The sequence below is a fragment of the Choloepus didactylus genome, chromosome 4 (genome assembly GCF_015220235.1).
Source record: "Choloepus didactylus isolate mChoDid1 chromosome 4, mChoDid1.pri, whole genome shotgun sequence".
NCBI classification, from domain to species: Eukaryota; Metazoa; Chordata; class Mammalia; order Pilosa; family Megalonychidae; genus Choloepus; species Choloepus didactylus.
This window is the reverse complement of record NC_051310.1, coordinates 118,880,513-118,907,138: the sequence shown is the minus strand read 5'-3', so window position 1 is coordinate 118,907,138 and position 26,626 is coordinate 118,880,513. Positions and strand designations below refer to the sequence as shown.

The 26,626-nt window shown below is 35.7% G+C and overlaps 1 protein-coding gene, 1 long non-coding RNA gene and 1 pseudogene across 6 annotated transcripts in view; 1 reads left to right on the top strand and 2 right to left on the bottom strand.

Annotated features, from left to right (window-relative positions):
* The window catches only part of ICE2 (interactor of little elongation complex ELL subunit 2), a 79,058-nt gene extending 55,912 nt beyond the window's left edge, over window positions 1-23,146 (bottom strand). For 2 of the 3 annotated variants that reach the window (XM_037833803.1, XM_037833805.1), the window contains exons 1-9: window positions 23,017-23,143; window positions 21,955-22,076; window positions 20,046-20,150; window positions 11,913-12,174; window positions 10,821-10,940; window positions 2,520-2,657; window positions 1,783-1,899; window positions 1,448-1,607; window positions 309-490 (exon numbers count right to left, since the gene is read on the bottom strand). In XM_037833803.1, the coding sequence (XP_037689731.1) occupies window positions 309-490; window positions 1,448-1,607; window positions 1,783-1,899; window positions 2,520-2,657; window positions 10,821-10,940; window positions 11,913-12,174; window positions 20,046-20,150; window positions 21,955-21,995 (1,125 nt within the window). In that variant the 5' untranslated portion in view covers window positions 21,996-22,076; window positions 23,017-23,143. Of the gene's footprint in view, window positions 1-308; window positions 491-1,447; window positions 1,608-1,782; window positions 1,900-2,519; window positions 2,658-10,820; window positions 10,941-11,912; window positions 12,175-20,045; window positions 20,151-21,954; window positions 22,077-23,016 lie in introns of all 3 variants that reach the window. The other variant, XM_037833804.1, reaches the window with a different exon arrangement.
* Window positions 12,653-13,902, bottom strand: LOC119531939 (annotated as a pseudogene).
* The window catches only part of LOC119531940, a 69,518-nt gene continuing 65,257 nt past the window's right edge, over window positions 22,366-26,626 (top strand). For 2 of the 3 annotated variants that reach the window (XR_005216455.1, XR_005216453.1), the window contains exons 1-2: window positions 22,366-22,581; window positions 25,859-26,139. This is a non-coding gene — a long non-coding RNA (uncharacterized LOC119531940). Of the gene's footprint in view, window positions 22,582-23,178; window positions 23,212-25,858; window positions 26,140-26,626 lie in introns of those variants that run through there. The other variant, XR_005216454.1, reaches the window with a different exon arrangement.

The following is a 26,626-nucleotide window of genomic DNA, read 5'->3' as shown; positions in this document are numbered from 1 at the left end:
ACCATGATTACCAACGTATTCCTAGTACATAGATGCTAAAGACTATGATCAGCATTTTACATATAATAGCAAACTTATTCCTTACAACAAATTTGTAAAGTAGGTACTATCATCTTTATTTTATAAAGGAGAAAACTGAAGCTTAAGGAGGTTACGTTTGTTGCCTAAAGTCTACCTAAACCTTCATTTTAAGTTTAATTCTGAAGCCTATATTTTTAAGTACTAGGATAGAGACTTGCAAAAAAACTTCATGTTTCTAAAGGATAAACAAGTACATTAATCTAAGGAAAAAAGAAAGCATTACATACATCCATTTCAGATACATATTCTTCAGGCTTGTCCATAAATACTGCAGAGACGGGAACAGATGAGCTTTTGGACATCATGAATTTTAATGGAAATTCATGGAAGATTTGATTTCTCTCTCTCATTGTCATTTTCTTTTGAGGAAGTGGTGAATTAATATAAATTATTTTAACTGGCTTCGAACCTTAAAAAACAGTAAAAAGGGTTTGATTAGTTTCTAGTAATTATATTTAAAAAAAAAAAACAAAAACAGAATGTATTACAGAAGGATCACTAAACAGAGAGACATAAGATAGGAGAATGCTAGCATATATTTCTATTTGCCACCTTTGGACTAGAAGATCTTTAAAGTCCTTTAGAGATCTAAGGGCAAAAGAATCTGACTGGTAAGAGAAATATGTTCTGTAACATAATTTTTTAAAGGACCACCTGCTTTTTACTGTTAAACGTTTATTATCATTACCCACTTCTTACAAGTAGGTTATACTTTCAAAAAGTGATGAAATTTTTAATACAGAGAATATTACATTTAACTCTAGTTCGTAGTTTTGTTTCACTAGACATATTCTTTCATTTACTACAATTATGTTGTTACATATAACGGTATTATTTCTGGAATATATGAAAAAAATTATTAAATATGAACCAAAACAGTAAGAGGAATCAGCTGTTATAGAGAAGAATTTCTATGCAAATTTAATTTTACTGTCAAAACATAGACTATTGCACTGCTTATAAGCATAGGCCTACTTTAACTCTGAATTCCAGTAATAAAGCAGTAAGTCCTGGAAATTCACCCATTTGAAGTTACCTAGTAAAACACTGAATTCCTTTTATTTCAATGAAAGATAGAAGAATCCCACCATCATTTCAGGGATTTCTGGCCACCCTACTCCATAATTACTTCACCAACTACATCTCACTTTCCAACATGACTAGAGATACTGTAGACCTAATAACTCATTTATAAGTGCCAATCCTATATATGAAAAAGAATTCTGAGTGCAAATGTCAATTCACATCCTCCTTCAAATCAAGACTTTTCATTTTGCTTGACAACCACCACATATGTTTAGACAGTTGAAACACAACCATCCCAACCTCTCTTTGAAAGAATTACTTGACTTGGCAAACCACAAACCTGCAACAGGTATTACTTGAATACACACTGGAATTTCCCATTGCTCCTTGTAGTTTGGTCCATGATTATTCAATAAGGTAAATAATGATTGACTAGTTAGAGCTATCTGAGGGTGATATCTTGAAACAAGCTTCTCTGCATTTGGATCCTTACTAATATCCTGAAAAATAACATATAACTTGTTACTTTATTATAATTATTGAAAATTTCTTTGATCAAGTAATGAAAAGAAGGAAAAGTTTGCAAAGGGGACTTTAGAATAATCAAGTTATATGTACTTTGTGAAGTATATAAGTTATCTTGGACGATCCAAAGATTTCCACCTTGCTACTTACATCATGCATAGCTGCAGCTGTTTGTTCTGGTGTTTCAAGGGTAGATATGCTATCTTTTGAGAGCTGCAACTTTGCAGGCATTGAGGGAAAAACTGTTTTCACATATTTTACGTTGCCCTAAATAAGCAAAGAAAAATGAATGTTTTATTGTGAAAATGTTAATGTAATTTTTTTCCTAAGGGAAGTATCCTTTCATCGTTTGAAATTCTTAACTTGAAATTTTTCACTCTAGCAAATGCAAATGTCAAATTTAGTCTCCTCAAATCAAGACTTTTATATTTTTCTTGACAACCACCATGTATGTTTTTTTAAAAAAAGATCCAAGAGAAGGATGACAGGGTACTTTCTTTGCCTTTTAAAATTTTACCTCTTGTTTTATAATGTACAAATCATAATAGGATATAGTAGTAACTTTAAAATAGCCTATCCGTACATACTTATTTCTGATATGATTGGGAATATAATCTCTTCAAAGAAAAAGCTTTTCTGCTTGTATTTGGGAGCACTAAGGCTGATGGGAACTAAGAAAAGAAAATCAAGAAGTAAATTTGGTAGTGGCATTTTTAAAAACAAAAGAGAAACAGACTGAAGTACTGTATCCCTATAATAAAGAGACAGATTTGTATTACTATCTAAAAAGTTACAGTTCATTATTAAGATTTATTTTAAAACATATCTATATGATACAGATGATATTTCAGACAAAAATAACTTTATAATTTCATGTTAAATCTTACCAATGCAAGAAGAGTTTTTTCTAGCTTCAATCCCATTTCTGTCCTAAATGGGAAGAATCCCATTAAGCTGGAAACTTCATGGAGAGTATAGAATTCTGGATATTTTTTCACTTGTTCAATGCAAGCTCTTAAAATTTGCTAGGAAATAAAAATTAAGAAAAGTTAATTTGCATTATATATCTCTAAAAATGCAACAAAAATATTTTAGTTACATGTACATATATAATTATTCATTTGAAAAATTATCCTCATTTCATTAATCTAACATCTAACAATCCAGGCATACTGTATATTCCTTTCTCATTTGATTTTACTTATTTTTTCACAGGAATTTCTTTTTAACCTAATTGCTTAAAATACTAATACTTAATAACACTAAAATTAGCAATCTTATTAAAATTTAAAATGAAATAGAGAAAACTTATTTTCTACGCTATTTAAAAAACTGTCAAAGAAATCAAGTAACAAGCAAATATCAACACACTTTACTGCCATGAAAAGTTACACGAATGATTAGAAATAAATAAGTTTAATATCCTAAAAAAATTGCCAAGCACAATGAAATAATGAAGAAGTTATCTTATAGGTCATTCTATCAACAATATTAAAAATAAATGAGAAATATAATAACTAGTTCAAATAACAGACTATTTAGTATTTTCTTCCTCCCCAAACTGTTTTCAAAATATTAATAACTTACTAGAAAATGTAACCAGGAAAGAAATAAAATTCATAGCTTTACCCAAGAAGAATAGATGCCACTTATGTTACTATGCAAATAACTTAGAGAACCATAGCAGTTTGGGAGGGTGGGTTTATAATTAAAACACATACATATATTATCTTCTAAGATAGTATTTTCTATTCTTCTGTCAACCGTCTGAACCTTTTGGTATAAATTTTAGATCACAAAAGCTCTTTGCAATAAGCATCTTTGTAATAGACCTATATCCCTTATCACTTCAGACATAGATAAAATGTGTCAAGTTACAAATAAATAACTTTACTCCAGTACCTGTCTTTTCATCTAGTTTCATACAACTTCTTCTCTCCCCTAACCCTCTCCCTGTGCTGTCTTTTACAAACCACCCCTTCACCCCCTCCATCCACTCTTTTCAAAGCCAATCTTGATATTTAGTTCAGGATATCACTTACAATTAAGGTGCAAAGATACATGTGGGCTGAAATGACAAAGTTATTTTCAAAAACCCTAGTCAACTGCAAACTCATAGCTGTATAATGTTTGCTCCTTATTTATACCATCAATTAACTTTCAAATCTAATGCTCTCCACCTATGGCAGTCATTATAAGAATTTAAGGATGCAAAGGCGAGCTCAAACATAAGACACAGAGACTACTGTGACACAGAATCTATTTTGGTTAGGTATTTATTGGCACATATTTCTTGATTTAAACTGTCCTGGATGTTAAAGTGCTTTTAAATGAATTATACTTAATTCAGTAATTATAGCAAGGAGAAAGAGTCAAATGAGAATCAGAGTGTTTTAAACCTGTCTCAGACACATTATACCACTAGCAATGGTCTTTCACAACTGGTAGGTACTCAAGCAATTAAAGGATCATTATTTGATCTAAGAAAAATATTTATAAATAATATCTTTTTCTTTGAAAAACAGCGAATTATGAACACAGGGGGTTAAGATTCAGGCTTTTCTCCATCACCCACCTCATTGAAGGCTATTTACTATTCACTTAAGTATACTAAAAGCACATGGGAGTCGGAAGAAGATGGTGGCATAGAGAGGAGTGGAAGCTAATTAGTCCCTCTGGAATGACTAATCAACAACCAGGAACAACTAGTAAATAATCTGGAATAACTATCGGGGGACAAATGTGACTATCCACATATCATACACCAACCTGGATTGCGAGGAAAGCCTGAGATCACAGCATAAAATCTCTAAGTAAAATCTGCAAACCCAAGCTGAGAGCCCCTTCCCAATGGCAGCCCAAATTGCAAAGCCTGGCTGTGCTAGAGAGCAGCACTCTCTGAATAAGAGAATATACCTCAGCCAAGCTCCAACTGAGGTTTTAATTAACAAATTTTGACTGCTCAGTACAAGCTACAAATCCCCAAGAAGCAGACAGAGGCTTTTGGTGATGACTGACTTTGGAGAGCTGGAGGACCTCTCTGGTAGGAAAGGGGAGACCAGAGGACCAGGTGCTATCTCTGGCTGACAGGTGAAACAGGGTGGCCAGGACTGGTCCTGAAGGGGGGCTTTCTGTCCCTTTTTTGGCTCAGTGGAGAAAGCCTCAGCCATTTTCATTTCCCAGCACTCTGACCCAGACAAGGGTGGAGACAGCAGAGTCAGAGAGACTACTTGAATGCAAATGATATCTCCCCAGGGGATATATCTTCCCTAAGAGGAAAGAGGTGGTGCCAAGCTCTACTACCCACCTTCCATTCAGAAACAGACCCCAGAGCCTGGGGGAAGGCAGCCACAGGCCATATCTCCTTACACCAGTCTGGAGTGACAGGCTGACAGACGCCAACTGCTGGGCAGAAAAGCACAGTGGCTTGAGACCTCAAAGGGTGTACCAATCTTCTAAGACACGCCCTAAGAGAGACCTAATACTACAACCTCCTTCTGAAACCTGAGCCTGTTCTGGTCTGGGAAAACCTGATTGGGGTAACCAAGGAAACCAGATGCCTAGGCAACAGAAAACCATAACCTATACTAAGAAAAACAAAGTTATAGCCCAGTCAAAGGAACAAACTTACATTTCAACTGAGATACAGAAATTGAAACAACTAATGCTAAAGGAATTTAAAAAGTTCAGGGAACATATGGCAAAAGAGATGGAGTGTACAATGAAAACACTGGGCATACATGAGGTAGAAATCGAAAGTTTGAAAAAACAACTGGCAGAATCTAAGGAAATGAAAGGCACAACATAAGAAATGAGAGACACAATGGAGACATACAACAGCAGATCTCAAGAGGCAGAAAAAAACATTCAGGAACTGGTGAACAAGATACCAGAAAGCCTACACACAAAAGAACAGATAGAGAAGGAAATGGAAAAATATGAGCAAGTTCTCCAGGAATTGAATGACAGCACAAAATGCAGGAATGTACATGTCATGGGTGTCCCAGAAGGAGAAAAGAAGGGAAAAGGGGCAGAAGCAATAATAGAGGAAATAATCAATGAAAACTTCCCATCTCTTATGAAAGACATAAAATTACAGATCCAAGAAGTGCAGCGTACCTCAAACTGAATAGATTTGAATAGGCCTATACAAAGACACTTAATAATCAGATTATCAAACGTCAAAGAGAAAGAGAGAATCCTGAAAGCAGCAAGAGAAAAGCAATCCATCACATACAAATGAAGCTTGATAAGACTATATGTGGATTTTTCAGTAGAAACCATGGAGGCAAGAAGGAAGTGGTGTGGTGTGATATATTTAAGATACAGAAAGAGAAAAACCACCAACCAAGAATCCTATATCTGGCAAAACTGTCCTTCAAATAAGAGGGAGAGTTTAAAATATTCTCTGACAAACAGACAATGACAGAGTTAGTGAACAAGATACCTGCTCTACAGGAAAGATTAAAGGGAGCACTACAGACAGACAGGAAAAGACAGGAGTAAGAGGTTTGGAAAACAATTTTCGGAGATAGTGGCACAGCAATATAAGTACACTGAACAAAGATGACTGTGAGTATGGTTGAAAGAGGAAGGTTAGGAGCATATGGGACACCAGAAGAAAAGAGGAAATATAAAAACTGGGACTGTATAACTCAGTGAAACCTAGAGTGCTCAACAATTGTGATAAAAGGTACAAATATGTTTTTACATGAGGGAGAACAAATGAATGTCAACATTGTAAGGTGTTAAAAATGGGGTGGGATTAGGGGAAAAATACAATCAATGCAAACTAGAGACTACAATTAACAGAAACATTGTATTATGCTTCCTTTAATATAACAAAGGCAATATACCAAAGCTAAATGCATATGCGAGGTGGGGGGACATGGGGGGTGGTATAGAACTCTTGGCATTGATGATGTTGTCTGACTCTTTATTCTGCTTTAGTTTAATGCTATCTTTCCTTTTGTCACTTCCTAGCTGTATGGTTTTTTTTCCCTCTTTTTTGTTTTTTTTTTTCCCTCTTTCTTTTTTTCTTTTGTCCTTCTACCATCTTTGACTCTTCCTCCTTCTTTGTGAAAGAAATGGAGATGTCCTTATATGGATAGTGGTGATGCTGGTGAATACATAAATATGTGGCTATACAGGGAATCAATGATTGCTTACTTAGGATGGAATGTATGGTGTCTGAACAAAAACGTCTTAAAAAAATGGGTTGAAGAAGGAAACTTCAGGGCACTATATTGAGTGAAATAAGACAGACACATAAGGACAAATATTGCAGGGTCTCGCTGACATGAAGCAGTTATAATATGTAAACTCATAGACATGAAATGTAACTTACCAGGATATAGAACAGGGCTAAAGAACGGGGCAGTTGCTTATTATGGGCAGAATGTTCAAGTAGGGTGAACCTAAACATTTGGAAATAGACAGGGGTGATGATAGCATGTTGTGAGAATAAATAACAGTGCTGAAAGGTGTGTGAAGGTGGTGGAAAGGGTAAGCTCAGAGTCATGTATGTCACCAGAAGGAAAGTTGGAGGTTAAAAGATGGGAATGTATAAAACAGTGAATCTTGTGGTGGACAATGTCCATGACTAACAATACAAATATTAGAAATCTCTCTCATGAACTAGAGCAAATGTATGACACTATAACTAGAAGTTAATAACAGAGGGGCATATAGGAAAAAAAATACACCTATTGCAAACTATACACTACAGTTAGTAGTATTTTAACATCTTCCATCAACGGTAACAAATGTATTATACCAATACTATGAATCAATAATGGAGGGGGAGTGGTTAAAGGTATGGGAGGACTTGAGTTTCCTTTTTTTGTCTTTATTTCTTTTCTGGAGTAATGAAAATGTTCTTAAAATTGAAAAAAAAAAACCTAATTGTGGTGATGGATACACATCTGTATGATGGTACCATGGGCAACTGATAGTACACTTTGGATCTTTGGATAATTGTATGGTTTGTGAACAAGTTCAATTAAAAAAAAAAAAAAGCATATCCAGGTACACAATAATTCAAATCTATCATTATAAAGAAAGCTGAAAATGACTATGTTCCCTAAATTTTATTTCGGGCCAGAAAAGAAAAATATGGGCACTATCAAACATGTTTTAAAACTTAAAAATTTAAGAAATACTACTTCTGACTGAATGGTAGGGTACATACTTTGAAGGGCCCTCCTATTTCATATAAAAGTAGATCCTGGATAAATTACAATTAATAATTTTTATGTATTGCTGGCTTGGAAAAAGCAAAGAGAATCTCCAAGGACCATAATTAACCCCCAAATACAGAGTAAGAAGAAACAGAAGAAGTGAACAGTAAGCAAATCCATGAAAGGTAAGGTGGTTTGAGGGCAAACACCTCAGCCAGTTCTAAGATCAGGTGGGGAGCCGAACATGAGACTCCTATGTTTTAAGCCTGGTACCCTTAAAGGGGCGAAGTGGTTGAGAGTCAATGGTGACCTGGGTACTAGCAGAAAGCATCCTCAATTTAGACACCCAGGAGTGTCACAGATTAAGTTCAAGAAAATGTAAGCTCACATACACACATACACGCACTCAGTTACCTGGTACAAGAAACAGACATGTGAGTGAGGACAGGAAGAAACAGCAAACAAATATAGACTACAAGACTTCATTTGGGCAAATTATAAAATATAGAATGTAAAACAACTTTATACATGAAATGCTTAAAAGAATAAAAGATGGAAACAAAAATTTAGCCAAGAACAAGAGATTATTAAAAAAAAATGTCAAGGAAGTATACACCAGATTAGACACAGCTGAAGTTACAGAAATAGTGAATTGGAGGACAGCTTTTTAAAAGGTAGCATGGACTTATGAGGGGTGACAATGTGATTGGGAAAGCCATGTGGATCACACTTCCCTTTGTCCAGTGTATGGATGGATGAGTAGAAAAATGGGGGGAAAAAAAAACTCAGTGATCTTTTTTTACTTTAATTGTTCTTTTCCACTTTAACTTTTATTCTTATTACTTTTGTGTTTGTGGTAATGAAAATGTTCAAAAATTAATTTTGGTGATGTACCCACAACTACGTGGTGGTACTGTGAACAACTGATTGTACACTTTGTACGATTGTATGGCATGTGACTATATCTCAATAAAATTGAATTATTTAAAAATAAATAAATAAAATGTAGCATGGAGTCATTAAGGAGATGGAAAATGTGAAAGACAGGTTAATAGACATGGGGGAACCCTGTAGATTTAAAGATACTTTTATCAAATAAAGGAAAGAATTTGCAACATATATAGCCCATAAAGTTTTTGTAATTAGAATATACAAAGAACTGCCACATACCAATAAGAAAAAGATAATCCAGTAGAACAAAGGATACTACTTGAATAGTCAACTCAAGAGGAAATCCAAGTGTTCAAAAAGCATATGAAAAGGTGCTCAACCTCATTTTCACAGAAGTCTTGTTTAGAATAGCTCCAAACTGGAATCAACCCAAATGGTGATCAACAGAAGAATAAATAAATTGTAGTTTATTCACATAATGGAATAATGTACAGAAATGAAAATAAATTAACTACATCTACACACAACAGGTGAAATTTCACAAACTTAATGTTTAGCGAAAGAAGGAAGATTCAAAAGAATTCTGTTCACATAAAATCTAAAAAACAGAAAGGTACCAGAACTACCAAAAAAGATGGAAATTATCACCACAAAAGTTGGGGTAGTGATTGTTTATTCAGGGAGGGAAGGATACACACAGGGTTTTTGGGTTGCTAGTAATGCTTTTACTCCTTGACTTGGAGAGCAGCTATATAAGTGCTCACTTTTACAATTATTTGCTAAAGTTACATGTACTTGATCCATGCATTTTTCAATATGTAAATTACATTTCATGATATAAAATTTAAAAACAGTAAAAAAGTTTAGAAAATATCAATGAGTCTTTTGGGAGGGAATTTAAAATATAAATTAGAGAAAATGTTGCTGCCAAGTCAATGTGGCTTAAAAAAACAAGGCAATGTTTACTGTTTGCTATCTAATAATGTACTTTGCTAATAAACATTTATACTCATTCAAGAAATATTTACATTGAGCGCTAGAGTACTTACTATGTGCCAGGTACTATTCTAGGCAATGGGAATACAGGAGTGAAAAAAAAAAACAGTACTTAACATTCAGCTGTGCAGAGAAAGTCAATAGACAACAACAATAAAATAGAGCAAAGGGAAAAATGAGGATGACGCTATTTTCTATAGAGTCAAAGACTTTCCTAAGTGAGATGGGAAGTCATTTCAAAGCAAAGAAATGATGGGATATGATCCATATTTTAAAAAAAATCACTCTGGCCCTTTCAAAGGCACTATTAAAACGGGAAAAACAAAATGTTCCCTTTGAGTATATCATAATGAGTTTCAGAAAAAATAATCAAATTCTACCTTTTAGGCTTTCCTCATTCTTCCGGTACACATCAATAACAGAATTCTAATTTAAAAAGGGTTGGTTTTTTTTTTTAAACAGTAAAGCTAATGCCACCTCCACCATACCTTATTTATAGTGACCAGTTTTAAAGGTTTAAAAAATTCAGACTGGAACTAGTGTTTGTAGATACACTCTATCACAAAGATACATCTTAGTAGCTATTACTTAAGCAGTATGCTCTACATTTTTCTTAGACTCACAGAATGAATGGTAAGTTACAAGACAGGGTGATTTACATGCTTTGCTGATAAATATGCATAAATAACTTAAGTTTCAAAAAATGAACTCACAGGTGAAGTTTATCATTTGGTGGTTGGTTATCATGAAGATAACAAATACATTATGTGGCTGAGTTCTAAAGGACAATTTTTAAGAATGACCATAACTCCTCCACTCTCACAAGGGAAATCAGTGGATCAGATAAAATCATCCATGTAACTAAAATATAACTCTCAAATACCACAGTTGGATCATTAAAAAACACACACACACACACATATGAATGTAGTATAGTATATGATTTTGAGGTACTACTATTAATACTATATAAACTTACGATGAATAAAAGATGTACATATAATTTAGTTTCTAAATTAATAATATTGAAATTTCTATATGCTTTTGACAGGATCATCACACATTTTAGAATAATGCTATTGCTATTGCTTGGCAGTTTGTGGAAATGTGATAGTTTTTTACCTCTGTGAAGAGGCGAGCATCATCAGAAAGCATATCATAATCCTGTGCACATTTCTTTGCAGAATTCTGCAAGAACTTTAGGAATTCATTAACTTCTTCGTTCACATGTTTTTTCATATCCTGAGTAAAAAAAAAATTGACACATTTTGGAATAAACATTTTGGTTGACAATTCCCAATCATTTCTCCAATAATTTGGATTTAAAGAATAAAGTCTTACATTCAAAACAGAAACCACAAAGAAGTTAATAAAAATTATTGCATAATAATGGCAAACTTGTTATTAAAAATGCCATAAAATAGAAAAGCAAATTACTAATACTGCAATACATGCTTAAGGATTAATAACCTTATTTATAAAATGCTCTTACTATTAAAAAAATGACAGACTCCAATGGAAAAATGGGCAGGCAATATGAATAGGCCAGTCACAAAAGAAATAAAAATTGCTAATAGGCACAAGGAAAATGCTCATTTTCATTAGTATTCAATGTGAATTAAATTAACACAAAACAATAGATCACCATTTTTCACATAACGTAATTAGAGGTAAAAAAAATAATGCCCAGTATTAGTGAAAATATTTTTAAAAACCCACTTTCACACAATAGTGGTACAAACGAATTAAACTTTTTACAGAACAATTTACTAATGTGTAGATATAGATCAAAACCTTAAAAACATATAGTCTTTAACCTGGAAATTTCATTTTAAATATTTTATTTTAAGGAAACAACCATAGATATGAACAAAGACTTTGCTACAAAGATGTTCCTCATATTTTCATCTATATAACTAAGAATTTGGAAATTATTTAAATATCCAATAATAAATCATCTGTTCAATAAACTATGCAAATTCTATTGCTACTACTTAAGATGAACTGGAGTGAGATATATTCAGAAGTAGGGCAAAATACCCAAACTACAAAAGAACCAACAAAAGAATTAGACCACCAATATGCCCTCAAACTCCTTAAATATTCAAGTTCTATTAATGATTGCACCAAAAAAAAAAAAAAAACACAGAAAAACCCAAAAAAGCGCCAATCTTTAATGTTTTTTTTACTGAAACTGAAGAACAGAATACATACCAAGTACTGCAAATAGTCATTTTTATTTATTCCAACAGCTTTGGAATTTGTAGTAATTTTTGCATACTTAACCAACAAGTCCACATAACTCCTCTGTTCTTTCTGTGAGAAACGAGAGAAACGAGGATAGGGAACTCTTGGTTTTGGAAGAAGAACCATTCCAACTGTGATTTTAACTTTTTCCTTTGCTTGAGCTGCTGAACTAACTGCCGGCTCATTTTCCACAGAACTTGCTGAGGCATTCAAATTTTCTCCTATACGTCTGGAAAAAAAATACAATTACAAATATGTGCTTTTCACATGAAGATTACTATCATGGAACTTTATGATTCTCAATCACCAAGGAGAATATAGCATGATTAACATAGTAAATTCTGGATTATTATCTAACTCTGCCACCTGCATTCTGATGTTCAGTCACTTAGTGTAGATGAAGTATTCTGCAAGATAAGACCATATTGCAAACTTACCTTCAATTACCTGATGGAGAGGAAGAGGCAGACATATTAGTTACTCTATTTGAGAGATTTTTTATATATGCAGGTACTTTGTGTTTACATTTTATTACAATGCACTTTTTTTGTTTTAGGATTTCAAGCTAATTTTTATTGGGAAGGGAATTTGTCAACAAACAGCAGCATATGAAGAGTGAATAAGGAAAGTCCCTGTTGTCACAGATACACATGACCTCCATGGTATATTATATAGGAGGCATTTCAATTTGTGATCCCCCAGCGCCTACAAATTCAAATGCTTTTCCATTCAATCTAATACTTCTGCATTCCTACTGAAAAGGAATACATTAAGATCATGGAAAAGTTGCTTGTTGAATGGAAATCCCTGAAGAGTAAAGGAAAGAATGTAGAAATTAAGAAGTTATGTAGAATACTCTTTAATTGTAACTGCATTTTCATAGCTTCACAGTAATACAAAACAGTCACTTGCAGAACTGGTTCAGGTTACTTAAATACCAGATACATTTTAGTTCTCTACATAAGTGTCTGGAAGTTTCTTATGTTTATATGAAACGGAAGCTACTAATACTTTTCTACAGCAGTACTGCAGGGCAGGAAGGCCAAAACACAAATCAAGGAATGGAGTTTTCCCAAAGCTGTAGCATGAAAAGACTATAAACAATTGAGTCCATACACATGAATGGGTTTCTTTGCTATAGGTAATCCAAGCGGAACAAGGAATGGAGATGTGTAAAAAGATTTCTTGAGGGGAAGAAGGATGATACTCTGTATGCTTTAAGTATTCTGCCCTTTCTGCTGCATAGCATTCTTCTCCTGTAGTATCTGATGTTCATAATGTTAGGTTGTCTCTAAGCAACTGCATGATGAGGGTGCTGTCTTTGTATGAGTCTTCATTGAGTGTATCAAGTTCTGCAATGGCCTCATCAAAAGCCGTTTTAGCCAGTGTACAAGCAAGCTCTGGGTTTTTAAGGACCTCATAGTAAAATACAGAAAAGTTAAGAGGCAGCCCCAGGCAGACTGGGTGTGTGGGTTGCATCTCTTGCTTACATCAAACGCCTCTTGGTAAACTCCTTGGGAATTATCTATTGTTTGTTTTCAATCATCACATGCCACTTCAGCAAGGGACAGGAAGTAATCTCTAGTTTTCAGACAGAAGACCTTACTCTCTGGATTAGTTGCATTGGCTATTAAAACACTTATCTAACAATTCCAGGACAGTCGTGCAGGTGGATCTCAGCTCCGACTCCACTTTTTACCGATAGTCCCTAATCAACTGCAACTTCTTGCCAGAAGGGTCAGTCTTCTGCTAGATGCTGGAGATAAACCTCCAGATGGACCTGCGGCCCTGGACCATGTTCCTGCAGGCCACCAAGAGCAGGTTGTGTTCCTCGTTGGACAGCTTGGTGCCCAACTCCGTCATGGCCTTCATGCAGTTGGCTATATTGTCGTTAGCACTCAGCATGCTCGGCCAGCTTGGCCAGCTTCGCCTTCTGGATCAGCTCTGTCTTCTCCATGGTAGGCTCGGACCGAGGGGCCCTGAGGAGCCGGCGTGCCAGATGCCGAGGGCTGTGAGCAGCGACCCAGATCAGGAAGAGGCCTCCTCTATAGCCTTTACCGGTCTCCGTGGAGGCAATGTGAATCCCACCACTCTACAATGTATTTTAACAAATTTGCTATGATTCTAAATTTTGTGGTTTCCTCTGCTTGTTTCAAGAATTAAAAAAAAAATTCCAACAATATGCGCCGTGTCTTATGAAAGCAGTAGTGGTTCTAGAAAAGTGCAATCCTCTTATCACTCATGCAGCACATGGTTAGATCCATGGCTCAAAAGCAAAGAAACTGTCTTTATGCATTTTATGGATGCAAAAGAAAAATCTTGAATATTGATAAAGAAATGCACTAGAGGAGGAAGTAATGACTAGCTAGAGAACCTGTTACCCTATTTGTTTATGAAATTTTATCCCATTTGTTTATGAAAAGAGAATCAAAAAGTCCACAAAAAAAACTATTTCCTTTGATCGCACTGAGCCTCTGTGACTCTAATTTCTATCAAAACAGCTGCTCCCTGTGAGTTGACTCCAAACTAAACAACAGTGCAGAGGAAGCAAAATTAATGAGAGCGATGGATGTCTGTTGATTCACTCTTCAGTCCTCCATTCACTAAGATTTGTTAAGTGATTACCATGTGTTAACTCTATACTATGTGTTGGAGATACAACATTGAACAAGATACAATCTGTGCTCTCCAGGATTTTACAAACAAGTGGACCAGACAAGTGAATGAGGAAGAAAGAAAAGTAAATATGAACATCAATAAAATGTGACCACGAAGATCTCAGTTTCCAAACGGAACACACTGAATCTGTGTCTGAGAACATTCCTAAAGACATAATGATTAGGGAATAAGGAGAAAGGGAAGGGAGTGGAGGGGATTATCCAGAACCATGATTCTCAATAGGTCAGTATTAATTTCTTAGGGACATTCTGGAAGCCTGTGGGTGCATCTGGATTTTCATAATAAAGGAAAGTGGAAGTGGGGATTAAAGGTATTTAGAGGCCAGGAATACTAAATGCCTGTAATGTGGATAGTGTCTTGCATAATGAAGAATTAAGGCCTGCACAATTTTCAAAGGTCCCCCTTGAGGCTTCCTCTTATTATATACAAGTCCGGACTGTTATTTCTTATTTTAATAACACATCTTATTCTCTTTTATTTTTCCTATGAGTCTTTTATGGTATGGCTTATCTTCTCTTAAATGCAGCCTTATTCACTTCAACTGGTGTATCTTACATCAAATCTTCTAAGCAATAGTGCCTATATATTTATATATTAAAATACATTATTTTACTATAAATTATTTTCTTTTTATTTCACCTTTACATATATAGGACATCACATACGGTTTAAAAATTAACTTTGTGGTTATTAATATCTATAAATTTTATTTTAGGCTAGTAAAGAAAATGTTTTATTTCATATAAATGTTTTCTATAAAAAGTAGGAGGGTTTTGGTTTGATAAGGGTGAGAATTACCAATCCAGATGAATGTCTGGGCAAAGGAGGTGTTAAGTCCAATTCCAAACTACCAATGATTGTTTTAAACCAAGCTTACACTGCTGGAATAAATATGGTAAAAATTTTAAAAGATGAAAACAGTGTTTTAAGAAAAGACTTAGGCCTAAAAATTAAAGCAAAATATCAGAAACCCCTCTTTAGAGCTAAACTATGACTAAAAAGTTAATCAAGAGAAGTGAATAGTGAATGGGAAAATAATTTTGAAAATTAAAAGAAGGATGTTTTAGCTCTAAAAATAAAGGTGAAAGAAGACATACTTAGCTTCTAAACTTTCTCCAATAACAATATAAAAAATAAGTATATTTTAGGTTAACAAAATGAATATTAACTGCTGATCTTGGGAGAAGTGTATTACAGCAAATTGATGTCTCACTAGAAAACGTCTTGAGAGCTATTCAAAACTAACAGTATTGTGTCCGTAACTCTTAACAATACTGCTTCACAGCTGTCACTCTGAATATGAGAACATGTCTGTCCTTGTGGCATAAACTGGCAAATTTAATTAAGCTTCTGCAGTAACAAGATGCTGACTCAGATATGCCAGCATAGGAATGTCAAGAAACTAGCAGTTTAAATTGCTACATTCAGCAAAGAATGAAATGGCAGCACATCAAGATCATTTCAGTGTGCAGTACTGTCAAATCTTCATCAGGGTGCAAACCAAAAGCATCTGACAGGTTTTTCCTACCCACATTGGCAGCATTATATTTTATTTCACTTGATAGTTTGAAGTTTCTCCCCTCCATTTGCCAACTATCTATGAAAAAAGGATAGAATTCAAAACTTAGTTTCTTATGCTTTAAAACTACTGGTTTGAGCCGATTCTTCAAAAGCAGAGTATAGAAATGATGGTTCATACCCTCCATCTAAAGTCTACCTGCAACTTCTGAGCTTGCTTTACTTTTGTACAGTAAACATGTTAAAATTTTATAATTTTTGTTCTGTTGTAAGCTACTTTTCCCCTTCCTGGTTAAAAATTCTGTTATAAATCACTGTAACTAGAAATTTTAATTTAAAAAAAAAGGCAAATAAAGACTGTATAGTAAAATGTTTACTGTGGTTGTTTCAACATGTATGGCTCACAAGATATTTTAATTTTCTCCTTTAATCTTAGGTTCACTTTCCAAATATTCTACAATGAACATAATTTCTTTTAGGTACTTCACAGAAAAGCAATACCATATTAATTTTTAAACATTATTCATACGTAAAAACACTATTTAATTTGACCTTTCATTTTATGCACTTTTATGAGCTACAGAGTAAATGGAAAGCTTATCATCTTGTAATTAAAGAGTAAAAAGCCTTTTTACGGTGGCAAATAAAAACCAACATTGTTGAAAAAAGGGTAAATAAAGCTATCAATATTTTCCCAAAATGCTGGAGAACACACACACACACGAAAATACAAAATTAAGGATAAAAATTTTACATTCTTCCTGTTTTTCTTTTTTTCCCCATCAAGAAAACAGTTGTAAATTAATAATGTCTGAAAATCCACTTCTTACTGTAAAAAAAATTTTAAGTTAGGACAAAAGACTTGAAACACAATCATTGTCTTGTCTATTTTTTTCTGTACTAAAAGGTAAATAAACAAATACCAATACATTATTTCCTGCTATGTGTAAATCTAATGTAAAATAAGAATATTCTAAGAAAAAAAGATTTTAGGAGTTAGGGATTCCCAACTGTCAACAAAATGTCCTCTCTCTTATACAAAATTTTGTCTCAAGGAAGTATATGGATTGGGAAAGAACCACTAAAATAACTAAGAAGCAGAGGTAAGATGAAGACTAATATTAAAAATTTTTAGTTTGGAAAAATGAAGTCTGACATAAAAGTTCATAAAATGGTGAGAGGTTTAAAAAAACATGAAGACAAATACGTTGACTAAATTCAAGGATACTAGAATTGGGGGTATTCTGATTCAAATAAACAAAAGCAATTCTTGATTTAATTGGTAAATTTTAAGAGATTATCCCCAAGAAGTAGTACAAATTGAACAGGAATAATTTTTTTTTAAATATTCATAGATGCAAATTTATAAGGTGTCCTCAGTATCTATCATCTCACCCTTTTGTAGCTGGCATTAGGAAAAAAAAAAAAAGCCTCTCACTGAGGGTTTCCAGAGACATGATACTAGGCAAAGTAAAAAGAGATTCTACATTACAGATATGCAATTTAGCCTCTTTAAAATATTTATTTTATTTTTTGATAGTATTACAAGAGATTTTATTGACTATATTGCAAGCTAAAGCTTTATTTAAAAACATCAAAGAGTCTTACAGAGCAAAGGTTAAGAAATAAATTAAGACTCCTATTGGGCTGTACTTGGGAGGGTAGGTCTCACTTGCTTTAGTCCTTGGGTTCTCAGGATTTCCACTGGATGTAATAAATGATATCCCCTCACTATTCAGTGGCAGGGGTTCTCCAGCAACTTGTGACTCCCAAGGGATGGACTGTGTATTCATTGACTGTGAAGCCCTTTTCTAGGGCAGGCACTCTCATATTCTTATTGAAAATATCATTCCCAATGAAATAGAGAACACTGTAACACTGATCCTTGTGTATCAACCTGATATCAATACTCCTATGTGGATATTCCTTTTCATCATTTTTATTGGGAAGCTGGAAAACACCATTCTTACGCATTAACAAGTTCTAACTCAACTTCCACCTTTAAGTTAATCAGCCAAAACATTTATTTTTGAAAATGTCTGTGTAATAAAACTTACTGCTTATTTTTGTGAACTTAGCTACTCATCTGATGGAATTAAAAAAAGCATTTGTTTCTTAAATGTCTTTAATATCTGGCAAAATCTATCAAAATAAAAAATGCACATATATCCTCCATTTGCAGGAATTTACCCTACTTACACAAGCATATGTATAAAAATGATGCTTACTGCTTTTATTAGCAATGGAATAGAAATAAGCTAAATATCAACAGGGGATCAATTATAAAATTATTATACCCAAACAATAAAATATGACTATGGAAAAGAATGTCAATCTATAAGGAAAGATCACCAAGATATGTTGAGGGGGTATAATGCATAATACCATCTATAGCATGCTCCCATTTTTGTTACAAAAGGAGGGGTGTATTGATACATGTGTGTGTATATTATTACACATACACACTAATTATAGACTGAGTCGATTCCACAGACGCATCCTCAGAGGTTCAGATTCAAAAGATGGGGTTGAGAGTGGAAAATCTGTACATTTAAAAGCTCCAGAGCCTGCAGATCAGCCAGTGTGGAAAGCCTGAAGAGGAAGATGGCAAAAAAGACTGAGAAATACCACAGTAACCAGAAAGCTAGGAGGCAAATGAGGAGAATGAAATGTCTTCATAACCAAGAGCTCATTAATGATATTGAGAGTGGTTTTAGAAGAGTAGTGAAGTCAAAGCTAGATAAGAGTGGGATGTTCAATGAAAGGTAAGTGCAGTGGGATTTGCAGTAACTTTAAGTAAAGCTAGCACACACAAATCTTTAAAGAACTCTAAGCATAAAACAACAGGAGAGGTAAGAGAGAAACCAGAAGGGAATATGGAATCCACAGATTTATTTAAGACAAGAAAGCCTTGAGCATGCTTACATATTAATCAAGGTGACTGGAAATGGGAAAGAAGAAAGAACAAAGACAGGAGGAAGATGGAATGATAATTGATAGTAAGGGTTCTGAGAAGGCAGGAGAAGATGGATTCCCATTCACATGCAGGGGCGGGCTGTGAAAGAAGACAGGCTTCCTCCATCATAAAAGAAGAGAAAGTATGAAAGTAAATGTTGCACTCCCCTGGAGTAACTCTAAGTCCTCAACTGGCTTATTTACACACTTTTTTAGTGAACCTGATTACTTACTTGTTTTTAAGATTCATCTACAACAAATTAGAAACAGGCAATTAAAAAAAGGAAAGAAGAGCTGCTACAGGCAGGTAAGCAGTGAAAAGTGATATTATCACCTAACAGGCATTTTCATACCAGAGAGGAAAGAAACTTGGCAATTTGGCAGTATCTATTAAAATTTAAAATGTATATACCATCAGACCAAATAATTCTATTCCTATGAATTTATCTTGTAGAAATAATTACCAAAAGTTCATGAATATGTTGTTTATAATTGTTTAAAAAAAAAAAAGAGGAACAATACAAATATTAGCAATGGAGCACTAGCTAAATGAATTGAAAATACATCTATATAATGAAGTAATATGTACCCATTAAAAAGACAGAACTAATGCAGGGGGGCAATGAAAGATACACAAAATATCCTTTTAAATGAAAATTACAAACTGTAAAAGTTTTATTGCATGATCTCATTTTTGTTTTAAAATGGTAATATATCAGTATAGATATATATATAGCTGTTTATGTATGGAGAAAGGTCTGAAAAAGATAAATGCCAAATTGTTAAGAGTGGTTGTCTTTGGGTACTAGGTACTACGATTTCCTATTTTTTACATTTCTATAGTTTGAATATTTACAACTGCATATATATATACAAGTGTGTATAAATAACCTTATCAGAAAAACAATCAAACATGTAAATAAATAACCAAATAAATAAGCATATTACCTGTTAGATAAAACACACAGCTCTTTTAAACTTGGAGCCATGGAATGATCTTTATAATTTTCTCGAGAGAAAAATGTCTTAAGGCCATTTTTTGGGGAAACATCCCTGTGAAACAAAGTAATTTATTTGTATATGACAATTCAAAATCTTATGCTAGACTAAGAGGTATAACGGTACAATTGTAATTTAAAACTGCTTACCCTCCATCGACCCCCTTTGCCAGATAATCATGTTTTAATAATTTTAATTTCATGTACCAGATCTGTGAATTCAGATGTTGTACTTCTTGGATCGCTTTTAGCCCAGGCCCACTCTGAAACTCTCCAGTTCAACAATCAGCCTAGCTTTTCCTTTGATACCCAATTTAAAAAATGCCAGGAGACTTGAGAGTAAAGACAGTACAAGGAAGGGTCTTCCAGGAGCAGGGCTCACCTCTCACTCTGAGGCATAGCATTAGAATGTCTGAATACCAAAGGAAGATGTTTCTCAACTTATTTTTGTTCCATGCACTATTGTGCCAGGCCAAAATATTCTATGTATTTCCACTAACTTGGCAAACAGGATAAATAGTATGCCTTTGCTAAAACCACCCTAAGGTGATATGATTTTTCATAACATCATAATTAATTTAGCAACCAACATATTATAGCCCTTAGTCAATGCTTTCCACATAGTAAGCATCCAATAATATTAGCTGAGATGAAGGAATTAAAAAATTAGTAACACTGAAAGCCATTCTTTGGGAGGACAAAGAATAGTAGGTAGGATTCTGTCAAAAAGGAGAGTCCCAAGAACTCCACCTCTGGTTAAGGCTCTAAACTACATTTGGCTTCACAATGTCAGGGGTACATTAGAGCATGTGCACTGTCTCTGAACACAAACTTTATAGTAATGGCAAGGAATGCAAATGTGCATATCACTTGAAACCTACAATAAAAACAACAATCTAATCAACTGGCAATTTCTGGCTGGCCCATTCCTAAAACCTAACTAGTATATTTGCTTCATACTCATTTCACACTGTATTTAAAGGTATTTATCCAAAAAACTATAAGGTATTAATTGTAAAATTAGAATTTATTTGCTCTGTACCATTGAAGAGTTTTTATTACCTTGTCACGGTGCTATTATCTGTGATGTCTCACTAAATTTTAAGGTTTTCACATATCATACACAAACCAAGTCACAGGCTTCAGAGACTGAGCTCCTTGGGTATGGGGACATTGTGTGTAATAAACAAATACTTATTGAGCAAATTCTGATTTAATGTCCTTTGGGTCAGGTACTGTCTTAGTCATCTCTGTAACTTCTTAGGACTTTCACATTCCTCTTGGCTGATAAAGACTGGGTACTCAATAAATGTGTGTTGAATTTAAATGTGTTGATTTAAAATGACATTATGTATTAGTTAGATCTCTACAAAACCAATATATTACTTGACTGGGTCTTCTATTTGCAAAGTTCCCAGACTCTTTTAAAACAAGGTACCTGGATTTACATTAGCAATTGATATAGACTCCGATATAACAAAACAAAACTTGTTTATTCTTAAAAAAAAGGGGAGGGGTCCTTTTATTACTTGTATGGAAATGGGCAAGGTTCTTGGACCCAAGAAAATTCCAGCATTTCTCCTTTGCTAAGAGACCAACAATATACATAATAGAATTAGACCTAATAACAATCTGAATGCTGATTGATTGTCACTTAAGGAGTGGAAGTGCAGTCAGCTATAACTCAAAAACACTCAGTATGTGAAGATGAGAATAGGTTAAATTCTGAGGCCCTGAATTTTTATATCTTCTGTTTCTTCCAAATTTCTCCAGGCCCAACCCCCCATCCCCACACCTTTCCTACTCCAACCATCAGCCCCACTTCAGTTCTCTTCAGAGAAAAACAAATGTAACTTTACCAGTTCAGTCTTGGTTCACCCATTGCCACACTGGAGCTCATTCCTAGGTTTCTGCTCACAAAGCTGCTGCCTGGCAGTATAGGCTCCAGCTGAGGCAGAATCCCTTCAGAATCTACACTCACCTGAGGAAAAAACAAAAAAGGCAAGAACAAAAGCAGGTAACTGGCTGGGCCAGGTGCTATCAACTGAGGTGAGAGAGATCCTCTCCTCAACTCCTACTCCCAAATGATTGGGCACCGAACACAGAACACAACCAACAGATGAATGTCCCCAAGGTTCTCTGTACTAGAGCAGCAATGATAATGTAGGGTGAGTCCTCCCACTTATGGCCAAAAGTGACATTCTTAAGACGCTGAAATAAGGAAATAAGAGCTGAAGCACCACAGTGTTGTCATTGTTTATATACTAGATCACTTTATGGCATGGAGCTCTATGTTTTAACTCACCTATCCCCCATTCTCCCTTACTGCTAAAAGAAATCAAGCTTCCGTTTTCCCAATCATACGCTGATGGGGCAGATTCTGTCAGGCAACGCAGGACAAACGCTCCCAGAACATCAAGAATCTTAAACCTGGCGGGGCCTTTCGAAGAAAAAGAACTTCACATTTGAAGGAGGCTGAAGTGCAGGTAAGTTAAGTGACATTTCGCAGGGTCACTTTTTGGTACTATGAATCTGGTTTGACAATTCCCTGTTAAGTATTCTCCCTTTACGCTGGGTGGACTGATAAAGTGGTATACGAGAAATTAAGGGTCAAATTTAAGAGTCAGTTTCTGGGCACCCGACGGGACTGACGAGTTCCCACTTAATCCCTCTCACACTCCACCCAGTGTGGGGTTGAGGAGGGGGTAGATGATGAAGGCAAAGGGAACGGCTGAGAGAAGGGTCCAAGAAGGGAGATAAAGGAGCTAGCATAGTGGGGTGGGAAAAGACCGCGCCAGAGCGGGGAGGGGGCGCTCAGAGGGGGCCGCCATGTTCCCTCCTCCCGTCCCTCACTAGCGCGGCGCGGGTAGGAAAGCGCCCTCCCTTCTGCAAGCCGGCCGCAAAACAGCCTTTCCGCCCACCTCGTGGTTCGCCGTAGCTCCGGCCAAGGCCCCGGCCGCAACACTTCACCTCAATCTTCACATAGATGCGGGGACCCTGGAAAGACCTTATTTAAAGGATGTGGCCCCACCGCTTCGGCCCTGCGTGATGATGTCACCGCGACGGAGAGGGCGGGGCCCGTGGTAGTGGCAGGAGCGTACCGCAATGAACGCTTGGTATGTCAGCTTATTTGAAGAATTTGGGTATGTGCAATGGTGGGAAAGGGCATTCTGGACCGAAAGACCAGCACCAGGAACTGCTTGAACCCATTGCGTAAACAGAATCTCGTTTGTGTGCTATCAAAAAGCATATTCTAAATTTTGGAATGGTTTATGGAATTAAATATTAAAAGTCTCCCTTGAATACAGGGACCTTTCAGTAGTTCATTTTAGCTGAAATGCAAGATGTTTGAGGGGCAGTAGAAGAAAAAGGGTTGGGAAAACAGGTTGATGGCAGACCACAGAGGACTTCATAAAACAGACAGGAGTTTTGACTTTATTTTAAAGGTTATGGAATGCTTGGGGGTTGGGGAGATTTATAAGCCGAGGGATGACCTGGTAAGAGCTGCTGTGCTACCAGAAAGTTTATCTGGCAACCTACTGAATGAATTGGAGGGAGGAGACTGTTTAGGAGACAGTGCTTGTGTATGCTTGCAGATCAACTCGTGCAATGTTTGGCTCTGTGCGGTAGCATTTGTTATTAGGTGAGCGGTATTGACGGCCTGGGGTAGGACAGGGATGGACGTTTAGTCAATGAAGACATTCAGGTGTTGGAAGTTATCTCACAAAGCATGCAGTAAGGGAGAGTTAGGGGCTCCTGTCCTAGCCTTTAGCAACTTCAAGTTTGTTTAAAAACTCATGCTGCTGCAATGTACCAGTCCGTAGTGGTGTAGTGTGGTAGCATTACCAGTCATGCCCTGTGTTGAGCTTCCAGATTATCATCAAATTATGCTCTGATCCAGTGTATCTGAGTTCTGGTGATTGCAAGTTAGCACAAAAAATCAGAATTTTTAGAAACTTTGGCGATTATCTAGTCCCACTCTCTCCTTTTTCTGATAAGGAGACTAAGGGCCAGATTGTTAAGTGATTTCCCAACATCACATAATCAGAGATAAAAGTGATATTAGGACTCAGGGCTCAGAACTTTTGCTATTATAGTATAGTTAGTATATGTATCCTTTCCTCTTTGTACCCTGCCTTGTAAACCAGAAGGAACTTAGGTAAAAAGAGCATGGAATTTTGGAGTCCAGCAGATGTGGTTTGTATCTCAGTTTTCCTGCTTATTAGCAGTGTGATACTAAGCATGTTGCATCTTGGCTTTGAGCCTCAGTTTCTTCATATGGATAATGGTAACAGTAATATCTCATCTACAGGATTGTTGTGAGGACTAGAAGTAATATGTAAAAAGTATATGGCAAGGAATAAATGTTCAACAAATGGCAGCTATTAGTATATAATTTTTTCTGCTGAAAAAAAATTAAAGATCAATAAAACAGTGGAGGTGGCATAGTAAAGCAACAATTATAATACAAATAAGAAATGATAGACACAAACAAATATATTATCGAAGATTTTATGTGAACACAAAAGAGTAATTTAGAGATCATTTGAGAGAGAAAAATTAATTGAAATTTTATCTTGGAGGATGAGGAAGAGTTTATTGGATTCAGAAGGGGATGTGGATTTTCAAGCTAAAAGAAAAGCACATGTGAAAAGCACAGAGTGTGAAACATCTCCACCTGTTTCACACTCAGGAGAAAGGCTACTGAATTGTTGTTGAGGGGAAATGAAGGTGATTGGGCTGGAAAGGGAGAGAAGGTCCAGGGAGCGTATTCGTGCCATGCTAGAGAATTTGTACTTTATTCTTTGGGTGACGGGGAACCACTGTGTATGTGTGTGTGTTTCAAACAGCTTTACTGAGGTATATTCAACATACCATAAAGTTCAGCTATTTGTGTACTGATTTTTAGTAAATGTGTAGAGTTGTGTAACCATCAACACTATTAAGTTTTAGAAATTTCCATTACCCTGAAAGATCCTTTGTGCCCATTTATAGTCAGTCACCATTCCCACCCCTGCCCCAGGCAACCACTAATTTACTTTCTGTCTCTATAGATTTGCCTTTTCTGAACAGTTCATATTAATGAAATCATACCATATGTGGTCTTTTGTGACTGGCTTATTTCTCTTTGCATAATATTTTTCAGGATTGTCCACGTGGTAGCATGTATCAATAGGTCACTCCTTTTGGTTTCTGAATAGTATTCCATTTTGAGATACATACATGCGTGTGTGTGTGTGTGTGTGTGTGTGTATTTGTTTATCCAAACGGATGTTATCCGGTGGATGGGCATTTAGATTGTTTCCACTTTTAGCTATTATGAATCATGCTTGCTATGAACATTTGTATATAAGTCTTTGTGCAGATGTTTTTGTATTAGTTACTTAGGAGTAGAATTGCTGGGTGGTATGGTAATGTATGTGTAACTTTAAGAAACTGCCAAGGCTCATGTCAGCCACCACCATAAGGAGCTGGAAAATATGATACTCTGCTCCCCTTGAAAAAGTTCATCCTCATGTTGTTTCACCACTAGTTGGAATCTCTGATGGTTTATAATGCTACCAAAGAAGCACCATGTGAACCTCATTCCACCAAAGCAGTGCACCATGACTCCAGACAAGCACTGTAATCAGCCACACGAGGATCTTCACGCTCCTCCAGCAGAATTGTCTCCACCTTCACCTCCACCTCTTTCTGTTCACCAGGAAACCTTTTGTATTTCCACAAGAAAATACAGCACTTTAATCATTGTCTCTATTCAAGGTGACTTAACTTCAGGTGCTAAAGAATCAACACCTCCTGCCTCAGCACCTGCTCATCATCATCCTGAATCAGAGTCAACCAGTGGGATCGCACCCTCATCCTATTATGCTTCCAGAGGAATGTTACACATCACAGCTACCACCTCCACTACCAGGAGGCCATTGAATGTCATATCCTTCTCAGGCCACAGGGACCCCTCACCTGGTTTATAGCCTCCACCAATGACCTCTAATACACGCTCTCCTCCGGGATCTTCCTGACCTCAAAATGATGGCCCACCTGTGAGTACATTCCCTCTTTACTATTATAATCCTATCTCCTTAACTCAGTTCACAGAAGTCCAAGAAACTCAACCCTCCATTTACACAAATGGAGGGAAAAAGTCCTGGTGTATGGCTGTATGGAGAGGACTGCCACCTCCTCCCCCAGTGCAGAATCCCTCTTGGATTCCACTTCCTGGATCACACCATTTTGGTCAGATGAGATATAGACCAGATAAACAATGACGATAGTAGTCTGAACAGTGTTTGAAGATCTGATAAGGAAAAAAAAAACCTTACATAATCAACCTTTTAATTAAATTGTGACTGTTTTGGGTAGGAAAAACATCTCTTATGTTTTTATATTAGATACTTAGGAGTAGAATTGCTGGGTGGTATGGTAATTTATGTGTAACTTTAAGAAACTGCCAAGGCTCACATCAGCCACCACCATAAGGAGCTGGAAAATCTGATACTCTGCTCCCCTTGAAAAAGTTCATCCTCATGT